This window comes from Haliotis rufescens, unplaced genomic scaffold, assembly GCF_023055435.1.
Source record: "Haliotis rufescens isolate VD_foot unplaced genomic scaffold, xgHalRufe1.0.p SCAF_13, whole genome shotgun sequence".
Taxonomy (NCBI): domain Eukaryota; kingdom Metazoa; phylum Mollusca; class Gastropoda; order Lepetellida; family Haliotidae; genus Haliotis; species Haliotis rufescens.
The window spans coordinates 34,826,673-34,854,464 of NW_025963813.1; the positions used below are offsets into that span (position 1 = coordinate 34,826,673).

Below are 27,792 nucleotides of genomic sequence, written 5' to 3' on the forward strand. Positions count from 1 at the left end.
TGATCGTATATACATAAATGTGTCACGTAGGTAATCCGAAACATTCTGACAATCTGCTACTGTTATTTGTTTTTTCCAATAAACCCATGCTTGCCGTAAAAGGCGACTATAAACCCGCGACTATAAACCCATGCTTGCCGTAAAAGGCGACTATGCTTGTCGTAAAAGGCGACTAACGGGATCGGGTGGTCAGGCTCGTTGACTTGGTTGATGCACGTCATCGATCCTAATTGCGTGGATCGATGCTCATGATATCAATCACTGGATCCTCTGGTCCGGACTCGATTATTTACAGACCGCCGTCATATAGCTGGGATATTGATGAGTGCGGCGTTAAACAACAAACCAACCAACCAATGTAACAAAGAGAATAAGTCAGAAATGCAGATTACCACCGTCGTCGTTGTGCGTGATTTAGCGTCAGTCATGGCGGACACTTTTACGGCTTCTGTTGAATTTCCCACATTATTGTAATGTATATATGTGTATTTCCATAATTAGTGCAACGATACTCTTCCTATTTATATTCTCAAACGCGTGATCGAGCCAATGTATGTGACAATTAGACGAAAGTACCTTTAGTAAAAATGCTACACAGTGCAAAATCTTAATTTTTATTCGTTTACATTTAATTAAGTACAGTTTTCGTTTTCATACCTTATTTATTTCGCATGATTTCATCTAGATAATTTGCAATGGTGACAAAGACCATTTGTCATTTGTTTCTAAAATGTATGAGGAATTCAGGGATGCATGTATAGCAGCTGAGTTTGAAATATACCTGATCGAATAGGCGTCTCATAACCGGCTTTTTGTGAACACAATCCAATATGGCGGAACGTACACTTCGGCGTTCGTTTATGCGTTTTCCAAAACATTCTGAACGATTCTAGGCTTATCAGCGACGTTTCAGAATTATCATTAGTGATTTGATACCCGTGATCACAAATATGCTATTTTTCTACTTTAACCCTTGTCCGATGGAAGCCTAAATGTTACACAGAGTCGGTTTGGGGTCCATCTGGACCCCACCAGCAAAGGGTCCACAAATTGTAGCTCAGGGGTTCTTGGCGCCAAATTAGAGATCGACAGAAGCATGGAAGAGGAACTAAGGATGACATTCAGTGCTTAGGGGTAAATATATTGATTTCAGTTTGCAACATAATGATAAACATTCATTTAAGCAAATGCCAAAAGGAATAGTCTGCGTTTTGTTTTCTGTTTGTCCTGCCACAGTGGATTCTTCCACAGCCAAGTGATATAGGCAGCAATAGCACCTATGTCGACTATATTCATGAAATACACGACAGGCCATCTGTTGGTTCGCCTCTTGACAGTATATTTGTGTGCTAGCTGGTCGAGGGAATCCACACCTCCTTTGGTTTCATTGTAGAAGAGTATCATTTCAGGCTTGTGATTCCTCTCAGTAATGACATCAGGAGAGCTGTGCATGGTTGAGAGCAAAATGACGGCCATGGACTCCTTTGGCACATACGACACCATAGTTGTCGTTTCCCGAAAGCCAAACACAGATGATTCCACTTCTCTTGCACGTTTTGGCAAAAAATCAGCTGGCACAAATGTTCTGTTTGAACGCACGGTTCCAACAACAGTAAGTTGCTCCTTCTGAAGATTCATGGTCAGATTCAGAGTAGTGAAATAGTTGTCCATGGTGATAATTCTTCCGGAACGAGCATAAGGTCGTGCCAGATCCATGACAACCTTTTCTCCAAGACCAACTTGTATGTACTCTGCCAGCCTCCTTTCCAATGTAGGGGTACGCCTTAAGAGGGTAGAACGTTTTGGCATCAACAATCCAAAATAATTTTAGACCATTTTTGTCTGGCTTTGAGGGAATGTATTGCTTAAAGCTGCATCTCCCCCTAAAGGGCACCAACTGTTCATCTAGTCAGATACGCGCCACGAGAATAAAAGCGCTGAAGTCGGGCATTGGAGGTCTCAAACACGTTGCGAATTGGAGCCAGTTTATCGCGTTCTTGTCTCTGGGATCTTTCGGCCTTATCATCTAATCTGAGAAACGTCATTAGGTGCTGAAACCTCTCTCTGGACATGGTTGAACATACCTGTGCCAATCCGTATTTCGTACTCAACAGTACTTTCTGTGCTCTGATTGTTGTTATTGGTAACGCCAGCGATAATCCATATTCCAATCAGTGCCGTGACTTCAATACTATCTGTTGGCTTCCACTGTGTGCCAAGTTCAGACTCAGGAAACCGATTTGTCCATTGACAATATCGGCTAGGGATTGTTTCTGTGTTATGGTGGGGTTGTTGTTGCATCTGGGTAGGGACCTTTGTAAATATGCTGAGGGATTGTGCAGAATGGCGTGATATCGCTTTGTTATGGTGAGGAATTTTACTATGGCAAGTGGTCCATTAGCAAGTGGTCCATTAGCAAGATCTTCGATGTCGCCCCAATAGAAGCAGATAAAGGGGAATCTTGCACAATACACCTGTCATAACACAGGATGTTTTTATATGAACCTAAAAATAGATCATGCATTAATGTATAAAGATCTATCTTTTTTTCAAAATTTAGCTTGTTTTCGCCGTGTTGTTTTATATCAAACATTCCTCCTTCAATGACCACTGTATTTGGAAAAGCTATTAATAAAACGAATTAAAGACGCATCTGAAAGCTTCAAAATGGCTCACTAGAATAATAAGCAGTGTCTATGGGCGAGGAGCAGATGATCCCCTTTCTGACCACAGCACAATTTGTGAGACTGGAAATGCTGTCACATGTGAAAACCAATTCATCGTCCAAACGTCGGACTTGCGCCAGATCCCTGCTTGTTGTCATCTGCTGAGAAAATATACCAGGGTTTAATCACTAGGTCTTCAGCAACCCATGCTTGCCGTAAAAGGTGACTATGCTTGTCGTAAGAAGCAACTTACAGGATCGGGTGGTCAGGCTCGCTGACTTGGTTGATGCTTGTCATCGATCCCTATTGCGTGGATCGATGGTATGCTATTAATCACTGGATTGTCTGGTCCAGACTCGATTATTTACAGACCGCCGTCATATAACTGGAATATTGCTGAGTGCGACGTAAAGCAACAAACCAACCAACCTAAACTATCTTCAGAGCAGTGGATGTTCAGATAAAGCTTTGATAATCTAATATTCTCGACCAAATTAATTGGTTGGTTTGTTGTTTACCGCCGCACTCAGCAATATTCCAGTTATATGACGGCGGTCTGTAAATAATAGAGTCTGGACAAGTCAATCCAGTGATTCATGTCATGAGCATCGATCCACGCAATTGGGATCGATGGCATGCATCAGATAAGTCAGCGAGCCTGACCACCCGATCCCGTTAGTCGCCTTTAACGACAAGCATAGTCGCCTTTTATGGCAAGCATGGGTTGCTGAAGACCTATTCTACCCCGGAACCTTCACGGGTCTACCAAAAGGTTAACAGAAATACTTAATATATGCAAAAACTTTGCCTGCTGTAGAAAGTTTAAAGTGAGAGAGTGAGTGAGTATAATTTCATACTGCTTTTAGCAATATTCCAGCAAAACCATGGCGGTGGACACTAGATATGGGCTTCCCAAATTGTACCCATGTGCTGAATCAAACCCGGGTCTTCGGAGGTGACTACCCCATTGCCCCAGAAGATTTAGTAGTCTGTACAACCAATACATTTTAACTGTGGTATGTTTGCCACTCAAGTTCCCTTGAGCTACTTATCATTCTCAGTCGCAGTGTCCTTAAATTTGAAGGATGGCCTAGCAGCAGCATTGGTCTCAGACCCACATACTTCTGAGAAGTTTTTGTACCCATCACTGTCGGGGACACAGTCAGGAAGCAAGTCGACCACAACATCATCTGGAATTCTTCTTGGATGCATATAAATGCAATAGAAACATATGTTTCTATTGCACTCTTTCGCCTACATGAAAAACAATATGAAATGATTATGTATAATATGATAAATACATGGGGTCATTTTCAAAACTTATGGGTGACACACTCTGAGAGATCATATAAACACTGAAAAAAACCATGATATGCATGTCGATGATACAGAATCGCCACAAGTAAACGTTAATTTATACGTTCTTTGTTTTTCTACCTTTCCTCAGTCTGTCACCATTGTCACTCTCACGTTAGCCATGAGACACACACTGTGATTCGCTTATATAAACTTGTGGTCGTCGATTCTGTGATACCGAGGTCATTTGAAGCAGAAACGTCTTTAGGATTATAAGAACTATGACTACTCTACACTAAAATTGCAAAATAATAATTGCACTATAATTGCAGTTGTCCTGTGATGTAAACTGTTTAGGAGAAATTAATATTGCAAGGATAAAGGAAGGCCAGCTGTCTCGGCAGAACACTGATCACACAAAAAAACCTTCAGCATTTTCATACCCTATAAACTCAACTGCATACCTGAAATGAATATTGTCTAAAACGACCAATGCTGTTAGGCGAAATCATCAAGAAGTGGAAGGCTTTTCAGCCCAGACTTCTTTTGAGAATTCTCAATGGTACATGGGTTGTCTTCATTGCCAAACATGGCCGGCCGAGAAGTTCTCTCCTTTATCATGTACCACCACCACCTCTTCCTCGTGGAATCTGAGGTGCGAACATCTCTGTTTAAGTGGAGCAATTACAGGCTCAAGAAAGGCCTTCAGCACCTCTTTCAAGGCAGGCTTTCTTGTGGCACAGTCACGGAGTGATTTCATACTTGAAACTCCCATGCTTCCCCCATCTCTCGTCTAGCGAGGGCCACATTCTAAACATGGAACAGTAGCCCATTTTAATAATATGTATCACAAGCACTAAAACAGGTCATGATACTAATTCTGTAGACACTAATTGCCTAAAATTGCTTAACAGTTTCATATTTCATTTTGTTTCCAAGTCCGATTTCAGTACTAGTATTCGAATCTAGAAAGTAGACTTTTGAAATAATCATCTATACATACCTGCAAAGCCATGTTTTGAAGACTCATACACCTTTCTGCAGGGTTCGCAGAACTATTGTATGGAGCTGTCCTGGCTGACACCAAAAGATCAATGTCCAAAGCAATGAAGAGGAGTATGTACAAAAGTTGTACTGACCAGTAGGTTGAACGATGGTCAGGTCCACCATCTTTGATGACAAATAACACCGGTGCATCAAGAGTGGACCAATCAGAACATGTATCTTTGTTTCCTCTGAAGATAGACAGTGTGGCGTGCCTTACAACTGTCGATGGTGAGAAGATTTTGTCCTTCGCAGTTACGTGAATAGTTCCGTCGTAAAAAGGATCGGACGAGTCTTCGGGTATGTTGACATCAAACAGAACCGAAGGGATGGGACCGTGGACATGGAAGTCATGGTCAAGCGCAAACTATCTGCGCCCCAACAGGGACCAGGGACTTGTTACGAGGACGGACTCCTATTGAAACATACTGTTCTGGTTCACCAATAGGTACAAGTGACTTATCATCAAGGCACACCATTGTGGAATGCTTCACTGCCCTTTCCTTCGTCTTCATGAATTGATGGTATGCATATCCTTGTCATGATGCTTTTAGTGCAACAATCTCTGTTGTATTGCATTCTTGACTTTAAAGCGACACCTGTAATGTGGAGCTGTTCTGGCATATGGATTCATCTGCAAATGTTCATACGTGTCCATGTTACTGATGGAGTTGGACTTTGAGGCAGCATACCGTGCACAATCTGCTGTCTAAAATCATCAAGTGAAATAGCAAGGGGTATGTATATATGGGGTCTACGTTCATGCACCCCACCGACCCATGAAGATTCGGCCCGTGAAGACGCCGGGATAGAATAGGTCTTCAGCAACCCATACTTGCCGTAAAAGGTGACTATGCTTGTCGTAAAAGGCGACTAACGGGATCGGGTGGTCAGGCTCGCTGTCTTGGTTGATGCATGTCATCGATCCCAATTACGTGGATCGATCTCATGATGTCATTCACTGGATTGTCTTGTCCAGACTCGATTTATTTTACAGACCGCCGTCATATAGCAGGAATATTGCTGAGTGCGGCGTTAAACAACAAACAAACTAACATCAGATACATTAAGCAACAAATTGACAGACAGTGGAAAATGAAAATGCAGAAGTTAATATATCTCTTTCTTATCAGGTTCATATAAACAATCACTTAATAACTTATAATATATTTCTCAATATAAATAGGTCACACAATTCACATGATCAAAGATACATAAAATGTAAATTTGTTGCGAGTGTGAGATCTTATCATAAATATTGTTTATCATGTTATAAATACACATCTTTAATATGCATTTTATAAACTACCCCATATATTTCCATATATTGAACTTACCCACTTCTATTAACATAAACGTTCTAGCATGTTAATATACTGTGCATTATAAATAAATATTTTTAAGTCGTGAGGAGAATATCTAAACATGCTACTATAAGAGAAGGTATAAAAATTAGGAATAAAGTACCATCACCATATACGATCAGACAATTTAACATAGAGCTACAGCACATGAAGCATTTGGGAAACAAAGTAAAGATTCTTACCCATAAAATCATCTGAAAGTTCAAAATCATAAATATGAAAGGAATATTTAAAACAAATCTGCACCAAAATTGCTACTCATTGGCTTATGTTTATTATCAATACACCAGTATTAAAAAAAATGTTTTACATTACTTCCTTTCAATTAAAATGATAAATATGGAACTATTTCCTCTGAGAAGAATGTTGATACGAGTGTCATAACCACAAGTTGCCATAATCATTATCATAGGTTTTTAGAAACGTACATGACAGTTAAATTGACCGGAACGAGGTTTGTTTTTTCTTACTTCTTATGTGGCAGCGATGTATATCGTTTTTGAGTATTCATGAGATTATCAGAGACTGACGTGGTGTCTGCAGTATCAATTTTCTTTGTAGAGGTCTGGTGAACAACTTTCATCAAGATATGGCGAAATCCGAAGTTTTCACTTGTTCCACCCTTGCTCGCCCTAACACTTTCGACTGTATTGTCGTTGTCAGTTAAATCAAGTATGACATCTCCGACAGTCCTGTCAAGCTCCACATTCAAAAATGAAGATATTGACTTGCTTCCATGTGAAATGCATGAACGACGAATAAACTGGTCGCCACTGCGGTTTGCGTTGACACGCTTTGATCGTATCAGAGAAAGATCCCAGCGAGAAATATCAGAGTGACCTCCCTTTGCTTTACACTCGACGAGCGTAAAGCTAACGCTTTAACCACTAGGCTACCCGACCGCCCCTGTTGACGAAGGAGAAACAAGCCGGAGACAATGTTGCCTTACTGCCAACATTTGTATGTATACTTGGATACAGCCGTATCGTTTAACCTATCATTTATATATAGAATACTAAACGAGCTCCCGTGTAATACTAATTTTATGAAAATCTGACGAGCGATACCACAACTAATCACTAGTTTCATAAAATTGGTTTTACACGGGAGCGAGCATGTGTAATACAGCTGTATGTTTATTAAACGGGTGATCTTTTCACGGGCAAGTAATAAATGTATATATCTACAGACACAGATAACAAGGCGGGTCTATGAATACACTTCATTCCATAACCACGTAAACACCGCAACGCAACGCAACAAACACAACAAAACACAACACAACTTCCGGATTTTGGCAGACATTACCACTGCATGCTTCCAACACTAATTCACACACTTGTTAGATTAGATGGAGTATCATCGACATCTGGTTAACCTCTGGCTCTGGTTAATCACTAATTACAGAACTAAAATCATGCACGTTATTTATTACAGATACAACAATTAACAATGGCTTCAATGTGCCCTTGATAGTAATGTTTTGTAAGTAGTTGATAAATTGACCGTTACGCCCAACTCTTTCCGTGACGAAATTGTCTATAGCATGAAAAGCCGCCATGTGACAGGAGGGACGGCTCAACCCTCCTCCTGGAGACGTCTGATGAGACCCTGGGTAGGTGTTGCCAGTTTCTGTGCAATTCTTGTGACAGTTCATGTATTCCTGTAACCTGGTCACTCGTTGGTCCAGTGTCTGTATCGTGAGCCCCTGGATGTCGCAGATATGTCCGACCCGTGAGGATTCCGGGGTAGAATAGGTCTTCAGCAACCCATGCTTGCTGTAAAAGGTGACTGTGCTTGTCGTAAAAGGCGACTAACGGGATCGGGTGGTCAGGCTCGCTGACTTGGTTGATGCATATCATCGATCCCAATTGCATGGATCGATGCTCATGATATCAATCACTGGATTGTCTGGTCCAGACTCGATTATTTACAGACCGCCGTCATATAGCTGTAATATTGCTGAGTGCGGCGTTAAACAACAAACCAACCAACCAACCAACTTAATTCTTATATGATTCATAGTAGACTCGGGACATTCGTGGCTGTTTCGGAATGTTTTCGAGTTGAGGACAAGAAATTTTGGGGAGCTAGGAACCGCTAAGAATAGCCAAAAATGCAAAAGAATCGATTATGAAGCTGTTACGGAACATGAAAATTAATTACGAATGGATTACGATACAGCCACGAAATTGCAATTTGGGGACCCTTCCACGAACATTTTTGACAAACAAAAAGTTTCCCGCCGATTCGTTGAACTCCCGCGACCTGAACGAAAGTTTGGGAATCAAATAAGATTCATTTAAGAACTTCAAGAAATGTCCGTGAAAATATGAATTGTGCTTTAAAAACGTGATTTATGTCATACAATATGCTGGATGCAAGGCCGAATAAATTGGACAGACAGGGGACACCCTAATAGCGAGAGTGAGGGTCCACCGACAACAAATATAAGGGACCCCTCTTGTCGGTGTATCCCACTCAGTCAACACATTGATCAGTGTGCCGGGAATAAAACACCAAATTCTGTGATATTCCCGTTTTACAAATGTGACAATGATGCACTGAGAAAGATAAAAGAAAGTTATTTTATTAATACTTTCAAACCAAAATTAAATGGCCTGAAATAATTGAATTATTTTATACAATTACATGTATTGTACATTTTACTGCCACTACAATACGTCGTATGTGTCGTACGCCTGCCCTATCGTCTTACGTCTGTCTTATTGTGACGTCACAAAGTTTGATTGCACTATGACGTCATACTATATTAGAGTGCACTGTGACGTCAAAACAGCGTAACGGTATAACTGTACTCTTGAAAATCACATGCGTGAAACCGGTTGAGTAAGCATGTTATTACCCATATCGGCCCGGTTGTTCAGAACCCGGTTAACTCTTAACCAGCCGTTGAGTCAGTGTTAACTCTCCGTTAAATTTAACCAAATGGTTATGTTGTTTCCCAAAGCATGGTTATCTTTAACGACTGGTTAAACCCCCGTTAAAGTTAACACACCTCCCGACCTCCGTTAAATACTTAACACCTTGGTTATCTTTGAAACAAAATGGCGTTCATGGTTAGGCTTAGCGCCGCTTTCATGGTTCCAGAGGTTAAAGGGGAAGTGTACACGCAAAAGTTACTTTCTTTCGTTTTCTAAACAAAACGCAATTTTAGAATTAGTTAGTATCTGTGTTTGAAAATATACACTCATTTTTTCACAGTGAAAGTAGGAAGCTCACAATAGTGTGAAAATGATATGCCGTTATGAGGCCCTCGTTTTTCGAGCTAAACAGGCCTGAGTTATCCCCCTTAGATTATGACGTAATTGGTGCCAATTCAACTGGGTCCCTGTCTATTCTCAACGCAAAAGATATCAAGTACCAGTTTGCGGTAAAACAACATGGCCTACGACACACTCCGGCGCAATGGTGACTCAGCATAACACTATGCTAGCTGGCATCTGAGACGCAAGAATTACACACCTGTACCTACACCACGCGAAGCGGCTCTAACAAAGCATGATGACGTCATAATGTTTATCAATTGGCACCAATGACGTCATATTGCAAGGGGCATAAGCCATGGTGTTTTTGTTATGGAAATAGAACACTTGGTAAATGTGAAAAATATAAATAGCTTTAATGCGAAAATTATGTTGATTAATTGTGATATTTTTATATTTTTGTCTATGACACTTCTAGGTTAACACTTTTAATGTGGAAAAAGTACAAGAAAAATAGGTTCATTTCCGTGTGAACTTGCCCTTAATGCGAGGCAACAGAAGCGATTCCGAGCTGTTAATTTTGCATTAATAAACTACACAGTGATAGGTACAGATTTGGGCGGGAATCTATCAACTACATCGCCAATATACTGAGGGAAGATTTGGAGCGCCCTACACAACGTAGCCATGCTCTAAACGTCGATCAACAACTGATGATAGCTTTCCGTTTTTAAGTGGTAGTTTCCTTCACGTGAATTCATAAAATGGCCAACACAAGAATGCTACATACGTCAGGTTCAAGATGGATTTTTCGTCCTTGGTGGTTTTCCGAGTGTCCTAGGTTGCATAGATGGTACTCACATACGTATTCAGGCACCGACCAGAGATGAACCAGCTTACGTTAATCGGAAAGGATACCACAGTATCAACATACAGGCAGTGTGTGACCACGAAGGTACGTCTTGTGAGATTAGAGTACTGTCCCTTTTTGCAATTAGAGTAGCTTCCCTTCCAAGGTCTATAAAATTCCGCATTAAAAAGATTCGGAATTAGATAAATAATGAAAGGTTTGCGTAAATGCTCTCATTACTCTTAATAAATACAAATGGGATATTCTAGTCAGCTAACAAGGGATGTTTTTAAAGTTCTTTTCAGCTCAAAGCTGTGTCAAGAGACTGTAATTTTAAGGAAATATAGCTGTAAGAAGTTTGTAATATATAATATATATGCCTATAATAGAAAATCCATTAATCCATCACGAACATTGCTTATTGTTTTAATTATTGTCTAATTTGCAGGTAAATTTACGAATGTGTGTGCTAAATGGCCGGGATCAACTCATGATAGCCACATATTTAGAACCTCTACTTTGTGTGAATACTTAGAGAGGTCGCACACTTCAATATCAGATGGCTTTCTATTAGGAGACAGTGGATATCCTTGCAGGCCTTTTCTCCAAACCCCATACATGACTCCACAAGGCAATGCTCAGCAGAGATACAATGACAGCTTGTGTGCTACAAGAGTTACAATAGAAAGAACATTTGGTCGATGGAAAAGACGGTTTCATGTACTTCATTCTGAGGTAAATATGCATAGTATATTTGTGTACTTAATTTGACCAATGTTTTACTTTTCTACATCTAATCTTGATTTTTTTTCATAACTTTAAGGTTTGGAGTCATGGTGTTTGTTGTGTGTTCCAATGGTTCACATTTTACATCGACCACATAGCAGAAACAAATAATTTTCCAAGAATCCTAACTAACGTATCCAATTACTAGTAATTATATTAATAATTCAAAGAAGCAAACAAGTTCCTTCTGAAATGTAGATTTAAATGTGCCATTCTGTATTTATGTATTTGACACAAACGTTTCTTGTTTATTCAACAGATAAGGATGAGTCCACGCCGTGGGTGTCAGATTGTCCTTGCCTGTGTAGTCCTCCACAATATATCCATATTACTGAACGAGCCATTACAAGATGACAACGACAACCCAGATGAACAGCCAACAGTGGACACATGGAGGAAGGCATGATGGACGAGGCATTAGAGATCATATTGCCAATACCTTCTTCTCCAGCTAATAAACTACAAACAGAGGACACAAGAATTAAATATAGTGATAATTAAACTGCAGGTTTATTACATCATAGAAAGTAACAGTTGAGATGGACTGAAATTGTCAATATCATCACGTTGCAGTATTTGCTCAAGGAGTTGAATTTGTAGCTTAAGTTTCTTTTTTTCCATTTCCTGTTTTTCTAGCTCTCCTGTAGCTCTTTCCTGTAATTGATAGACTCTTTCTGAAGAACTGAGTTTTGTAATTTCTTTTCTGAACTTGAGTTGCCTGGCTGGACGTCCGTCATCAAGTCTTGGTGCTGCTTCACTGTGCTCTGTTTCTTGAGATTCTCTGACTTCAGGACTTTGTGATGTTGGGGTTGAGGTAGTAGCTGCCGGAGTAGGATCTGTGGCACCAGTTGGCAACCAAGGATCAGCCACTGATGAACGTTCAGCACAACCAGGAGGAATAAACAATTATCAGTATAAATATTTATGGTTTTGTCTGTGTTTCTATTAGGGATTACGGCTTAAGAAAACTTATATACGGATCTACTCTTGTTTTAATCATTTATGATTCAGAGAAAGACAATATACTTTGAATGTTATTGGGTATTAATGTATTGACTAACATCAACAGAATATTCACTTCATTACAAATTCAGGAGACCGAAATTATGTTGACTGTGTCTTTATGGCTCTGACTATTCGTTTCGTTTTAATGTGTGTAACTGAATTATTCATTTTATTATATTTTCATTAAATTCATTTTACTACCGCTTCACAATAATTTACCTTACTGACCTTGACCTCTACATATGGAGGAGCGGAAGCGTGCTCATAAATAATCTTTGCTCACAGATGAATTTGTGAAATATAAACGTGACCAAGTCAGGTTTGTCATAAGTTTTTGGAATAGCATTACTTTACGTATCCTCTGTTACAGCAGATATCCCGCTCTTGCTAAAACAATAGGCTTTAGACTCGATGTTGACACCACAGAAGAGAAATTGCGTCACATTCCGTCGCCTGATGGAGGCTCACGAAATTGTGTTCAACAATCTTATATTCGTTTCTACGGTTTACAGCATCGTAGACTGGGTTGATATAATAATAATACTCGTGAATCTCACGTGAATAGTAAAAGTTCATACAAAGTTGGCTGCATTGTTCATATATTGTAGAGATGGGAGGCAAACACATTCTTTCGAAAAAGTTCAAGGTCATGTCTAAATATAGAAAAGGGATATTCCGTGTCAACATAAACAGACGACTTTCGAACGTATGAAAATGAGTAGGCGGCTTAGTACAATTCCATAGATATACCCTTATTTCAGCACAGATTGACAGCTTTTATAAAATATGTTACTATGAAAGCACTTACTTGGAAGAATTTCCGATTCTAAGCCCCCTGATATCCCGCTGAAACTTGCTGAATCTTGCATTATCTCAATAATTCGAGAAGTAGCCTGACTCGGTTCGGATGGTGGGGGTCCCCCTCCGGTCTTCCTCTGTTGCAGCCTGTAGTCCGTGAAGGTTTTCTTGGCCTTTCTTGTCATGTTGCTCCATTTCTCCTTCACCTCATCAACAGATCGAAGCGCTACGCCCTTCATGTTGACTGTCTTGGTGATAGCCATCCAAATAGCAGACTTCTTCTTATTGGTAACTTCACTGCTCAGTTTTTCATGAGGTACTTGTGAATTACTCTCCACCATTGACTGGATGATATTTTCTTCATCCACAGTAGAATTCCTGTTTCTTTTCTTTCTTATTTTCCTTGGAGTTTCCTCAGTCATCGACGCTGTTTCGGCCATTATTCGATACGACACAGTGACGGAAGTACTAACGCTTGGAATTCTGGGATAATATTTAACCTAATCGGTGCTTTAACCAAGATGTTAAAATTTAACCGAGTGGTTAGCTAACCTAATTGTTAACTATTGATCCTGCAACAGTATTTTAACGGCTGGTTAACTAACGTGTGGTTAAATATTTAACGGTTTGTTAGGAGTTAACCTGACGTTAATATAACCGGGTTCTGAACAACCGGGCCCTGGACTCAAATGTGCAGTTAATAACTTTTTGATATTTGCACAGTGTGCAATTAGTGATTCTCGAAGTTGATCAATGATCAATTTTCATTGGACAACGGAACTATTTTTTTCTCATCCCATTCATTTATAAATCCACGCCTTTCTTTTCAGATATTTTACGTGCTACAATCTCACTGATTCAAGATTTTAAAGACAAGAAACATAGTTTCATATCAAGAACATGATTCCACATCATTTATTTTTCATTTATTTCACATGATTTTCGTTTTACATTAAAAACCAAAGCTACGTCTGCGTTTGTAAACAAACATTTGACACCTGTCAAAGTAAATGACCTCGTTAAAGCGGACTGAGATCTGACTGACATGAAAAGTTATTCGTATAATTCAACCTCTGAACACATTTAATGTCTTTGTTGTCAAAACTGCATATGGCCAGATTGAAGTTCCAAGATTCAGATTGTGATGTTGCCGGAAACTGTTCCTAGTGCGCCAAGATCAACACCACCAACTCCGGGTTTGCGTTTGTGTTAGAGGACTTGCTATTCCGCGAAACCCAAAACCGGACTTAGTACAGACAGGTTTGCCTTTGTGAACGATGATGACATCGATAACTGCCAATGAAAATGAAAACACAATGAAAAAAGACTAATTTGAAAACACATCATACCAAAAATAATTAAAAATACAAGGAAAAGAAAACTTACCCCAGCGAGCTGATCCTGTGTCCGATATTGAACTAAATGAACTCCGTGAATGCGGACACCTTGTCACCAAGTCTCCAGATACCGTGTTAGTCTATCAACAGGTATTCGACCATTATGAATCACATCAAAATATCAACAAACTCCCGTCATCTGACTGTGTCCAGTCCACAAGCGTGTTTGACAAGTTTTCCTAAAATCCCACATGCACATGTTTCCAATTGCAATCAGTCACACTTGTCTCAAATCACACACGATGTTCATTAAACTTGTTATCCGGATTAAACTGTAACGCCGGTTCTCTTGTCATTCCTGGTTTCGACTGTCTCATATCTGGGTAAAGTCGGGTCATTCATTACGACAAAGCTATAGCTCGGAACTTAAAACATTCATTTCACTCGTGACATATTTTCCGTAATCACTCGTACCTCGTGGGTTATTCTATAATCATTAACATTTGATAATTACAGATTTCACACATACAACTCAAGAAGATAAAGCTTGACATTCAGAAAAACACCTGCTTTCAGACACGATGTTCTCGCTTATCTTATCAATCTTACTGTTTGGAGCACTAGGTATATATTTCCAACCACTGAAATTCGACACATCTAGATTTATTTGACATTTTGAACATGGTACTGCAGAATATCATATCTCTGTTGTTGATATCAATCGTCACACCCGATGAGTTGCCATTTGATCTACCGTCACTGAAGTTGGCGACTGAAACATTGAAGTCGCAAGTTATGGACCTGCAAGTACCTAAAACAAAGCACTTCTTTCCTCCATTCAGATGGGATGAGGAACAAGGAATGTGGCCCAGTGATGTCAAGCTGAACTTCCACGGTTACCCAGATTATGTATTGTTCAGAGAACTATTTGGCATATTCGACAACAATATGTTCACAACCACCTACGTTATGGCTTGCCTGGTCGAAGGAAGGAGGTATATCAATAGCACATCGTATGGACCGACGCACGAAGAAATGACCAATGGTTTGAATGCCATTAAGAGCCACCATGATATGAATGTGAACTATTCTAACTCATTGATGACGTTCTGGCCTCAGAAATACAATGAGACACTCGGAGTCTATAACAGTTACCCCATCAATCTCAATGACCTCATCAAAATGACTGACGTCATGCCACTGAATGCGATGTATGAGTTCCTCGAGAAACTGGGTCTGAAAGATGTTGAGGGGATCGTTAAAGTCTTAATGAGGATCAGGTCTGTATTATTTTGATGCTCGTATTGTTTCCGATTTTCATATGTAAGTACCCTGATAAATTTGACAACCTCTTATGAAAAAGGGGTGGTCGGGTAGCCTAGTGGTTTAAGCGTTCGCTCGTCACGCCGAAGACCTGGGCTCGATTCCCGACATGGGTACAATGTGTGAAGCCCATTTCTGGTGTCACCTGCCGTGATATCTCTGGAATATTGCTAAAAGCAGCGTACAACCATGCTCACTCACTCTTGTACAAATATGATACAGAACATATCTACGTGTCGATTGTATCCAGCTAGTTAGGGTGCTGCAGGATATCAGTATGTGGTCTATTATAATTATATAAATAATATATAAAGTGGACATAAAGAACCGTGTCACTCCACGAATCAATTGACATTGGCTCCAGCATTCAGAGTTCGCGGAGGCACGGAAAGCAAAGTTTTTGTGCAATCGCCGTGAAGAATTGCGTCCTTTAGGCGTGCCACAAAACTGTGATCATGAGTTCGAATCTAAGATTCGCCCTGATACTATTTCTCTGTCGACAAATTACCGGTACTCGTGGGTTTCACCGACGTGGTAAAAGCCTAAGGCGTTACTTCCTGCTTTCATCCTTGATCAAGCACACGCTCTGTGCTGTAATGGCAATACTGTCCAAATCGGCATAAAACCGATATCTTTGGCTACAGAGGTGGTTACACAAAGGCGTTTCACATCCCACCGGACTTCGATGACACCTTCCTTAACATTGGTCTGGGTTCCGTCCTCTCGGAGATGTCCCATCTGTACCCGACCTACGACAAGATGTGGCGATCCCACAACACCAATCTCACATCTGTGTTCGACGCCCTCAAGTATTACGCCTACAGGTCAGTATGGTAGAGGGCATGCTTATCTTCATCTTTATACGGGAATGAGTCCCTGATGAAACAAGAACTATGTCTGAGTAGGTTATCCATGTTAGACCACGGTATGGTGTCTCAGTGGGCTTGCACTTTAAAACCAGCATCGTATTTATTACGTCTGCACAAATGCAAATAGCCACACACACACGTACATGCACACATACACACACATGCATGCACGTCCCCATATGAGTAACATAATCATAAACGCGACGTTAATTCCCACTTCACCTCATTTAACCCAGTGGTGGGCAGCAATTATAATCCTGTTTTGTGGCCCTGAAACGGTATTTGTATTTAAGAAATAAACGACTCGTGGTCGTTGATTATCGTACAATAAAACACTGCAGGAGGATTAAACCATGAGAGGCGCATATGAGACAAGCATATGATTACTGGCAGAAAACCGTTACGACGAAATAACCGTCACCTTCGCTTAGGAAGGGGCGCGGCCGAGGGGGTATTGGACGGGCGGTCGAGCAGCGGCTTCAGAAATCCCTCCTCCGCAAGGATACTTTCCATAAAAAAATGACGTCGTCCAATAAATGACGTCATCCAGTTGGGAGCGCGTATTCGAATCCCCAGAAATGACGTCAAGATAGAACCATGTTGAAATATTAGATAGCCACGCGATAAATCTTGAAGAACAATAAAGAACTACGTGTGGTTTATTTTACGATAAAACATTATTTGCTTCTATTTGATACCGGTACGGTAGTTGTGTTTTAACTCTATTTCTGCAGTGTTTCTCCCACTGTTTCCAGCCAAATGACATTTTCCTGTTTCCAGTCAAATCCAATTTTCAAGTGTATACTTTTTTTTCCGACAGTCAAGTTGTTCAAACTACAATCGAGGAGATTTATTTTGGAATTCATGGTTCTTTAGGTTCTGACAGTGTGTCAGCAAGATGATGCTGGTAGACATGGGAGAATTAGAATGAGAATGACAATGAGCATGAGAATGACGATGATATTTATTTTTAACTAACATAGATTTAAGTACACCATGCATTATGCATATCTGATTGGTCAAAAAAGGCTATCAACATCATTAGCAGAAAGCTTGAAACATGAGTAATTTACACCGACTAAACCATTTCCCTAATCCTATCCGCGGACGGAGTCCGTTGTACGATTTTGACTGCATCGTGGAACATGTGTTTTTTAGCTGTTTCTGACAAAGCGAGCGTATCCTGCACCCCAAGTTGCTAACCAATCCTAACTAATCGCCTACAGGAAATGTGATACATCAAAATTAAAGGTTTTCGACAATGGCTATATCCTTCAATTGTGTTATGTTGACCACAGTAAGACGATAATCATTTGACAACAGTTTGAAAAATACATGGTGGTCAAGGAGACCAAACAATATGAAAACATAATTAGAACCAAAGTGTATCTTGGGGGTCGAGATCTGCTAAAAGTACATGTTTCTTGTTGATGCATGTTGAGTTGCTTCCATGCTATAATTACTACTTACTTTTACATAAAAAAGGTTTTATTCTGATGTTAAAATATCCACATGAAACTAACTAACTAACCCCAATCACCCGCGATTGTAACTGTATGTTGAAAGGAAAAGGGCGTCGTGCCATCTTATTCTCCTTCTATTCTCCAGGTACAGAATACGTACGAAGTGGCCTCTAGGTCCCTTTTCCTCTGACGTACCAACTTCAATGCATAGTTAGTGCAACTTGTAACGCCAATGTGGCCAAGGTAGATGTATTTACATGGAAGGGACCTTCCATATTCATTGAATTCCCAATACATCATTGTTATTGTTTGATCAATATCATCCGAAAGTATTATTTTCAAATATTTCAAGATTATACCGCTAATTCTGTATATCACACAGACCCTTCTCTGGGAACCAAAGGGTAAATACCATCGACTCCAGGACGTACTACTACCTCAGACATTGGTTGGAGCAGGAGAAACAAGCCGGTCACGATGTAGCCTTAGTGCCAACATGGGTTTGTATACATGGGTACATTCGTACCATTTAACTTATCATCATCTATATGTCAGACACAGATAAAAAGGCGGGTTCATAAATATTGTTATTTCTATAACCTTCTGATAACAGTTAGAAGTATGTCGCGTAGTACCCTGTTAACATTCAAAAGTACTGATGATGTCATTGATTAAAGTATCATTAACGTCAGTATAAATACTGATACGTGGATCATATATACCATGAAACATATCAAGGACTAACTGCGGGTCGTTGGACTTGTTTCACGAGTTGTCTTCAGAGAGACATTTACTGCTGCCGTATGACTAGAGACACGAGAGTCGTAGTTTATTCTTTACATGTTCATACACGACTAGCACACGTTCAGCGTGTCGGAGATATGGGTATACAGTACGCTTATGTAACTTAGACCTACAAGTACGAATATATGTCAACAAAGTATGACAGCGATGTGGTTGTTATAGTTTTTGTATACGTTAAAGCTACTTTCATACTTCAAGCACAGTGGACTTTCTATTATCTTAACGCTTAGGTCCAGCATTTAGATCATACTCACCGCGAAAGAAACGTGAACCATAGAAACATATAGTGAGGCTACATTGACGACTCTAGAACGACCAGCTTACAGGAGGCACGGTAGATTTAGCGCTCACACACCTTGGAGATCACACCAATTGTACGTTCTGTATATCTGAGATATCGCCGTCGAAGGACCTATATCTCTCAGTGCAACAAGTAAAACTTTCGCTGAGATCACTTTGTGAAGTAATTCCATGCATTCCTGCCGACTCCAGTCCACCATGGCAATAGGGCGCAGTTGCAACATTCTCATGAATAGCAACATTCATGTAATGTTTAACGCACTGTATTGTATTATGTGACATGATAACTGAGATTATTGAAATATTAAAATTAACATTGATGTGTACAGATCCAGGACACCGACGAGGTACGCACGTGGTTTGACAAGGGAGTCATGATGCCCTTCAACATCAACAACATCGACGTCACTGTGTGTGCTAACTTCATATTTGGCGTCACCAATGGAATCATCAATAGCCTCTTTCAACCATCACTGTTGGATGATCCTGAAATTATGGTCAGTCAAAGCGGTAAACTAATGCGACAAATCCGTTCCATATTTAATAAATCTCTGCTGAAAGCGATTGTATGATTCCGACTGTATCATAAGCATGTGTTTGTGAATCACTATCAAACAGTGATGATACCAGGTGTTCGCGAAAAGGTCAGGATATCCTGGCCCACTGGTGGAACCCATCACAAACACATGCAAAGGGAAGTCAATTGTTCATCTGAGTAAACCCGGAATTATATGGCACACGTAAACATAGGGAATTGCATCGAACAACTTTTTTGATACTGATGCGTCAGATTTGGAAATGTTCTCCACATGTGTCTACCATAAATTTTGTGAACTTCAGAGTCGTGTTGTACTCTTTGAAAACTTAGCAGAAAGAGCATGCTCGAGTGTATCTCAAACGTAGTGGAATGTAAACACCAAAAGCTGGGACTTCTGAAATATTGCTCGACATGAAGGGAAAGTTACTATTGGAACATTGAAGTCAATCCTCTTGTCATACAGTCTTGTGGAGAGTGTTTTGTCACTCTTTGGTCTCCTTTATTTCTAGTCCAGGTGGGTAAATCAGTGGAAGGGAAATGGCTGTTTGATGGTTATTGAAAACGATATCAGATCATCGTTAGACCAGAAGCTTAGTTAAACATCTTGGCCAAATTACTTTGTTCTGACTTTGACACCATTTTTAACAGTATATCGATCATATCTTTGTAATCTGGGAGGACCCCCTAGTGTCAAATCCTGATCATTAGTGACGAACTGATAACCATCAAGGATTCAAATAATGATGAATCTTGTCCAGGAACTCAAAAGGACGTAAGATACCGCGACACATTTCCAAATGGTAATACAAGAGAAGGATTTTGAAACACAGTTTCATTGATTAGCCGGATAAGGAAAATTCTTCATCGACTTTGGTTTGATTTTCCAAGTTGTCCACAGCATCGCAATTAGCTTAACAGTTACATCCCTTAGATGCGCAAAACACAATGATTGCGGGTTCAAACTCCAGAATCACTTTGTTAATAGATGTATGTGATTCTCAGCACCTTACCCATGTTCGTTTGTTTCCTAAAGATCTTTGGCCTGCATCAAATGAATCTGTAATGCCGGGATACAACTGAAGTACAACGTACCGCTCAAAGCCACGATAAAAGCCAGCCTCAAGTATGTTGGACATATGGTCTTTGGGCGACTCCAAGATAGTTCTGGTTAGTCAATGTAAGCATTTCTGTCTTTCAGCAAATCTATAATGATACATCGAGGATGATCGCTTTCCAAGTTCAGACTAACTTCTCCGACCGAGCAGACCTGGCGTTGACGTACTACCCCTCTGTCATAGAGTTCTACTGGTTCGTGGCCAGGACGTACAACAAACTACAGGAAACTCTGGACAGGACGGGATCGCTACCACATAAGGTGATGACAAGCTTTAAGGCTAAACCTAATAGTTTCGAAAGGTCTAATCCAAATGACATTGTTATTGTCGTAAATTATCTATCGGAGGTGTTCTGATGAAAGCTAATACACTCTTGGATCATGATTGTGATCATGCTTATCAAACATTCAGGTCAAAGTGAATTTCCTCAACGACAGTACACATTCTGTAATCAGTTACGGAACGCATCCAGACTAAGGCTTAGCCTGTACGAAAGACTACATGTGGTACCAGCTCTTGAACTACATAAACACATGATTTGCAACGTCGTTACGATATGACAAACGTTTGAATTACAAAAACTTTAAAGAGTCAAGCAACATAAATGTGGACTGTACAGGTCAAAGTACAATATTTCCTTCCTACTTGCAGGGCATGGAACAGGTTCTAGCGGACTTCAAGCGTGTACTGAGAACATACGCCAGCCCCAGACTTGTCACCCAGGGCAAGACAGGCTCTCAAGCAGGATATGACCTCATATACTATGACGACTTTCTTGGCAATGCAGATAAAACATATGAAAACCAAACTGTGGTAAGTTTATGTGTTGGCAGGCGAAATTTTGCTTTGACGAAGTTATGCTATGAAAGAGTTATTGAGTGAGTCACTTTTAGCAACGTTCCAGCAATATAACGGCAGGTAATCGAACCTCAGCTTTAACCTATAATATACATGAAGTGGTTTATAATTTCATAAATTTGACTTAAATCAACAGTGTTCAGCTGGTTCATCTGGGTTGAGGGTCATGTTGTGAATGAATGTTATATGACGTTTATATGAGCCGGAGAAGGTAATATACTTTGACATTTTCTGAGTCTATGACTAATTTGGCAGAATAAAATCAGACGTGATCTGCACTGTATTGTTTGTATGTTTGTTGAATATCACCAGCGGTGGTCTGTTAATAATTCAAGTCTGGACCAGACAGTCCAGCGATTGACAACGCCACATTGATACACACAATTGACATACCAAGACATGCATCAACCAAGTCAGCGAGCCTGACCACCCGATCCTGTCAGTCGCCTCTTACGATAAGCATTTTCGTCTCTCCAGGAACACACGATCAGTTTACTCTCCCTTTACGACCTGCATAGTTTGATAGGGACCTGTAGTCTTACCTGAAATCACCGCGGGTGACCGTAGACATTTGTTTGTAATTTTGGTTTATGCAATTGATGGTTGCAGTGCTGTACAGACGTATGTTGTCACAGAACAACCAAGACCTTCGGAGACAGAGGATTCCAGCCATGAGTGAGTGAGTGAGTGAGTTGCGCTTAAAGCCGCTTTTAACATTATTCCAGTTGTATCGCGGCGGGTCAGCTTAATGTGGGAGTGAAAGTCTCAGACGGTTACCACTTTGGTGAAACCCACGAGCACAGGTATGGTGCTGACAAACCTAGAAACATAATCGGGCCGAACCGGGATTCGAACCCACAATCACAGGTTTCTGGTGTGCCCAAGGGACGCAACATTCCAGCCATGTCAGATATGTTTATGTGCAACTCGCTTCTATGTGAGATCAGGACAGCATGTGACAAAGAGCGGTTTTGAGCTACAAAAATGTGTAATATATTGTTGCTATTATTATTATCATTACTGGTAAGTCACTAGGGTCTTAGAAGGTTAACCAATTGGATGCAATTTAGCGCTTCAACGCATGTACCTATAAACATTGAGTAAAAATGTATTGCAGAACAACGCGGAGGACCGTGTCTTCACGACTTCCATGGCGCTGAATGCTCTGATGACCACTTGGACCACGCAGGACCAGCACACCGAGAAGGTCATCTGGGATAAAGGTGAGTTTCCTCACTTTCCTCAAATACCACACGACAGCTAGTCTGTATGAACACATAAATATGTCGATGTCAGCTGTCAACCTGCAGTGTTTGATGTTTTAAATATATACAATGAAACCTCGTTTATACGGACGGTACGATTCCAATGAAACCATCGGATTAACAAATTTCCAAATTAACATGGATTATCATGTGTTCGCAGTAAGTGAGTAGGTGAATGAAATTTTACACTGCTTTCAGCCATGTTCCAACAATATCTCGTCAGGTTTCACAATCAGTTCCAATGCTGAAAGTCGAACAATATGTATATTATACTGGTGCAAGTTCTGTGTTCCTGTAGATTATATATACTGAACCGCAAAAGAAACGTCACCCCAAGTAACATTGCATTTAAATATTTGGGTAATTTTTTCAAAGTTTCTAAAATTTAATATTACCTTGTTTGGCAAAAGGAAATTTGATGATAAAAAAACAAAGCAGATGACAATAAAACCGATCGCCCATGGTCACCCGATGCACGTGAGTTCTGTGCAAATTGAAATGCACATGCGTTCCCCCATTTGTTGCCCTATAAAAATCCACCCAAACCGGTTAACGTTCATTCGTTATTGAATTGCTACCACATGCCAAGATTGACAAGAAATCAGCGACACCAAGCCCTTGGACGATTGCAATCTGGACAAACCGCCCGCCAATGCATTTCAAGTCCACGTAAAGACCATATACAGGCTCCAGCAACGGTACCAGACCACCAAAACTACAGATGACCGACCACGTAGTAGAAGACCAATGGTTACCGACCGACGTCAGGATTTTCAGATTGTGCGACAGCTTCTTCAAGGTCACTTGTCGACGATTGACATCCACTGTCACAGGCCACAGCGAGGACCCATTCTGACACCACGTCATCGCCGGGACCGTCTTCAGTGGGCAACACAGCACCACCATTGGTGCCACAGCAGCGGAGAAGAGTCCTCTTCTCAGACGAGAGCCGTTACTGTACCTCAACTGCAGATGGCAGAGAGAGAGTCTGGCGACGCCGTGGGGAACGTTATTCGGATGCTTGTGTTGTTGAGAGAGACTCTTTGGGTTGTGCGAGCATCATGGTGTGGGTTGAAATTGGTCTTGCACAGAGGGTCGACCCTGTGGTCTTCCAGAACATAGGTCCTGGGAGAGGCAATGGTGTCACAGCAGCTCGCTACATTGATCAAGTCTTGAGACCACATGCCATACCTCCTTTGGCACGTCGCTGCAACCACGAGTTTCAGCATGATAACGCCCGTGCCCACACTACGAGAGCAACAAAACACTACCTCCAGCAGAATGGCATCAAAACCATGCAGTGGCCTGCCCTCGGTCCCGATTTAAATCCCATTGAGCACTTGTGGGACTTGTGGGACGAAATTCAACGCAGCTGAACTGCGTCAGGCGTTCCTCAGAGTGTGGGCTCAAGTGCCTATATCCTTCATCAACCGCCTCATTCATTCCATGTATCAACGTTGCATGGCAGGCATCAACGCAAAAGGCGGACACACTAGATACTAACTTGTGATGGCATTTTCTCAGAGGCTAGTGTTGTGTTTCACTTTAAGAACATTTGACACTTTAATTTCAAACTTGATGCCAAGTTTCATCTTTTTAATATCTCTCAAAGTATGTTTACAGTGTTTGGACAAATAAGGCTACACAAATATCTAGCCATGGTGACGTTTCTTTTGCGGTTCAGTTTATAATTATAATCGTCCTGCGTGTGGTGGGTTTCCAGACTATGAGGTTTCTGTGTGTAACATATTTCATCATGCTAGTTTCGATTATTGAGCTATATATTGCAGTCAATATCAATATGTACTTTCAATAGAGCATGTCCAAGTGTTGAACGAATGATTAAGTTAATCAGCTCTACACATTTGGCAGATATTAAATACCACAGCATGTTTTTAACACTAATTCGCATTCGTGTAGGATTACATGTCCGACCATCGACTTCTTGTTAACCTCTGATTCTGAATAATCACTTAATACAGAACTAAAATCGTGTACGTTATTCATTATAGATACACCCGCTAATGTAAAGACTACAGTCGACAGAATCGTCAGCTGGTTGTACTACTTCGGTATGTTCAGTGGGTTCGAACCGTGGAATGCTTTCTTCTCCGGCTCCTACAAGGGACGTACAGTACGTATACACATAGCTGTCAGTTTGACATATTAGAATCATTAGTTTGACGGGGTCAATACACCTGGACCATGGGGTTGAAACGTGCGCAGGCCTCTAGTCTATGTCATAGAACTAGAACATGCTGCTTGTTATCCCGAAAGAGCAAGTCTTCGTCGATAAATGAAGACAACAATAGTGACATTTTAGAAAGTAAGATTTGTATTTTTGGGGACATTTCATTTCAAGTTGACAAAATTGGTGCTTGAATTAAGTATGGCTTTAACATGCCCTCGTAAGTTGTTACTAAAAATTCCGTTTTGGCCAAAACATGTCTTCCCGTCGCGAGATTGTCAATAGCGTGTATAGCCGTCATGTGGACTCCTGGAGACGTCTGATGGTAAGTGTTGCTATATTCTGTGCAATGCTTGTGTCAGTTCCTGTGATGGGGTTCCTGTAGATTGATCATTCGCTGGTCCAGCGTCTGAATCTTGCGCCCCTGCGGATTCATGGCGGGACTAGGGATGGTCGTTACGGCGTTCTGCTAGAGGAACGCTGATACCTGTTGAGATCGGTGTCTTGCTTTGTCGTCCATGTAGAAAGGTCTGGTAGCCAGAAGGTGGTACAACCATCAGGTGCATGATTTAAAGCATGTGCCTGTCAAACGTCATATTCCCCTGGACACAGACCTTGTGCAACTTGTAGTCATGGGACAGGCAACCTTAAATGGTGACTGTCTACATTTACATTCACTTATATCTAATCCTTCTTTCATTTGAACAGTAATATTAACGTGGCATTAAATCCAAACGACTCACACATACCTTCAACTAAGGGCTCAAACATACGGTAGTAAAGTAGTGACTAAACATCGTTACTTCAAGCTAATTAAACACGGTATATGCGATCGTTATTGTCTGCCTGAAACAAAATATAAACCTTTACTGTATTCTAATGTTGCACACGAACTGTGGATAACTATACTTTTTCACTGTCGATGGCTGCTGTTTTAAACTGTATATTGATAATTAATGTCTAGTATTAATATTGACAGAAGACGTTCTGAATATTTGACTTGCTTTTGCATGTGTTTGTGACGAGAGCTACCAGGGTAGCATGATACGCTCACCTTTTCACGAACACCTGAAGTCACTATTTGACGGGTGCATGCTCATTATATGGTCGGAATTGTACAATCGACAATCAAGCTTTCTTATGAATATGAACAAGAATTTCTTGCGTTTATAAATATCAAAGATGAGATCATTTGAATGGTATTAATTTCGTCATACCAGACGCTATCAGATTCAGTTACTGTTGTTAAAATAAAGGGTCGCTTCTGTTCCAGACATACCCATTACTGTACCCAGTGAATCGAGTCGAGCTATTTAATGGGACCAGGATGAACAGAACTGAAATTCACACTGCTAAATATATAGAAGGCGTGGAGGGTTTAATTTCGGAGAAGGAGTACCAGTATGAGATGAAACATATGGGCCGTTACAACACACCTACTGTCTTCCCCGGCTACAATGACAATGCCGTTTTCTTCCCCTTCTGGTCCTCGGACGCCTACACCTACGTCATCCAGATGTTGGGAGTTGCGAAGTATGCAAGGACTATGGATGAGTAGTGTATCAAATGTACAAATTGATTGATTAAATATTGCAAATAACATAATGATGATGTGCTTGTTTGTGGAACTGGGCGTTATCACCTCAGTTGTTCATTCACAAAGTGTTACAACTCGGCGTCTATGCATATAGTATTGACACTAAGCAATAACGAAGTCGACTTTACTAAATACGTCTTTAATTTAGGATGACACATCATGTAGGTCCCAATCTTTGAACATTCAGAAAAGTGATCCCAGGTGGTTATATATGTTACAAATATAACATATAAAACACCAAGACTTGAGTTGTTCAAAACACATAGTTTTTCAAAATATGGTTGACAAACAACCCTCCAAACTTAGTTCAAAGACAGATGTTTTAATTTCTACCAACCCGCTGTGCACTGTTTGGACTGACCCCAAGTGAATTCTTGGTAATCAGCGAGAGAGGTCATTTCTTTGAAATTGTAGGGGTGACAGGTTGTAGAATTAGTTTTAAAATTGTAAACGATTATATTTCTTCGACAAACTTTATGACTTAACATTCTACTACTTAATTATTTTGCAAGTGTAAGTCATATTAGTTTGTTAGCAATTACCACAAGTAGATAATAAAAAATCAAAATATATGCTTCTCAAAATCATCATCACAGTTACTCCCACTTCAAATCTGTCAATATGGCTGCCAATGTTTACATTTTACGTGCCTCAGCAGACATGTTATGCATCAAGATGACAACCCCGATCTATGATGTGGTTCAACATTAACCTGTAGATTCACTGGGAATGTGCCTTCTGGTACAATGTGATTACCAATGGAACTGGAGTATGACTGAACAGCTGCTTTTTAGGGTGCTGACAAGACGCTTTTATGGCTGCAAACAAGCCATCTATTTTGACTCGAGGTATCTGTGTGATTTGACCTGTCAATTTGAGTTTTTTAATGATGGACTTTAAACACCTCTCCTGCCAAAATTCTTACAGTGTGGTAGACGGAGATGGCAAAAATTCACAAAATGGTTTCTAAGCAACCTGTTGTCTTGAATAAAGTTTCCTCAGACATGCTTCACGCGGCGTGTTTTGTGAACCTGGCTTGTATTTGAGACCCAGCATGTAAAAGAGGAAATATAGATACGTTTTACAGTTCAAATGGGGG

At 40.5% G+C, this 27,792-nt stretch overlaps 3 protein-coding genes and 1 long non-coding RNA gene across 4 annotated transcripts; 2 read left to right on the plus strand and 2 right to left on the minus strand.

The window, feature by feature from the left end:
- Nucleotides 1-1,465: 1,465 nt before the first annotated feature.
- Nucleotides 1,466-11,869, plus strand: LOC124151539 (putative nuclease HARBI1). Its single transcript, XM_048394685.1, has 4 exons — nt 1,466-1,612; nt 10,339-10,552; nt 10,896-11,182; nt 11,493-11,869. The coding sequence occupies exons 1-4, from the start codon at nt 1,466-1,468 to the stop codon at nt 11,637-11,639; spliced, it is 795 nt and encodes a 264-aa protein (XP_048250642.1). The 3' UTR covers nt 11,640-11,869.
- A 1,101-nt stretch (nt 11,870-12,970) lies between these two features.
- LOC124151550 lies at nt 12,971-13,610 on the minus strand. Its single transcript, XM_046524068.2, has one exon. The coding sequence runs from the start codon at nt 13,474-13,476 to the stop codon at nt 12,991-12,993; it is 486 nt and encodes a 161-aa protein (XP_046380024.2). The 5' UTR covers nt 13,477-13,610; the 3' UTR covers nt 12,971-12,990.
- Nucleotides 13,611-13,949: 339 nt separating this feature from the next.
- LOC124151551 lies at nt 13,950-14,962 on the minus strand. The gene is made up of 2 exons (XR_006863386.2): nt 14,423-14,962; nt 13,950-14,329 (listed from the first exon to the last, which is right to left on the minus strand). It is a non-coding gene; the product is annotated as an uncharacterized LOC124151551 (long non-coding RNA).
- Nucleotides 14,963-14,985: 23 nt separating this feature from the next.
- Nucleotides 14,986-26,698, plus strand: LOC124151552. The gene is made up of 9 exons (XM_046524069.2): nt 14,986-15,653; nt 16,341-16,520; nt 18,411-18,528; nt 19,462-19,629; nt 20,869-21,045; nt 21,437-21,598; nt 22,761-22,866; nt 24,921-25,042; nt 26,370-26,698. Exons 1-9 carry the CDS (start codon nt 15,055-15,057, stop codon nt 26,652-26,654), a joined length of 1,917 nt encoding a protein of 638 aa, XP_046380025.2. The 5' UTR covers nt 14,986-15,054; the 3' UTR covers nt 26,655-26,698.
- The last annotated feature ends 1,094 nt before the right edge of the window (nt 26,699-27,792 follow it).

Excerpts from the sequence above, each read along its gene's own strand:
- LOC124151539 (XM_048394685.1), top strand. The coding sequence starts at position 1,466 with ATGACGGCCATGGACTCCTTTGGCACATACGACACCATAGTTGTCGTT. Across the intron at positions 10,553-10,895 it reads GGCAGTGTGTGACCACGAAG|GTAAATTTACGAATGTGTGT; the intron begins GTACGTCTTGTG and ends TCTAATTTGCAG. Across the intron at positions 11,183-11,492 it reads TTCATGTACTTCATTCTGAG|ATAAGGATGAGTCCACGCCG; the intron begins GTAAATATGCAT and ends TTTATTCAACAG.
- LOC124151550 (XM_046524068.2), bottom strand. The coding sequence starts at position 13,476 with ATGGCCGAAACAGCGTCGATGACTGAGGAAACTCCAAGGAAAATAAGA.
- LOC124151552 (XM_046524069.2), top strand. The coding sequence starts at position 15,055 with ATGGTACTGCAGAATATCATATCTCTGTTGTTGATATCAATCGTCACA. Across the intron at positions 21,046-21,436 it reads CGGGATCGCTACCACATAAG|GGCATGGAACAGGTTCTAGC; the intron begins GTGATGACAAGC and ends TCCTACTTGCAG. Across the intron at positions 21,599-22,760 it reads CATATGAAAACCAAACTGTG|AACAACGCGGAGGACCGTGT; the intron begins GTAAGTTTATGT and ends AATGTATTGCAG.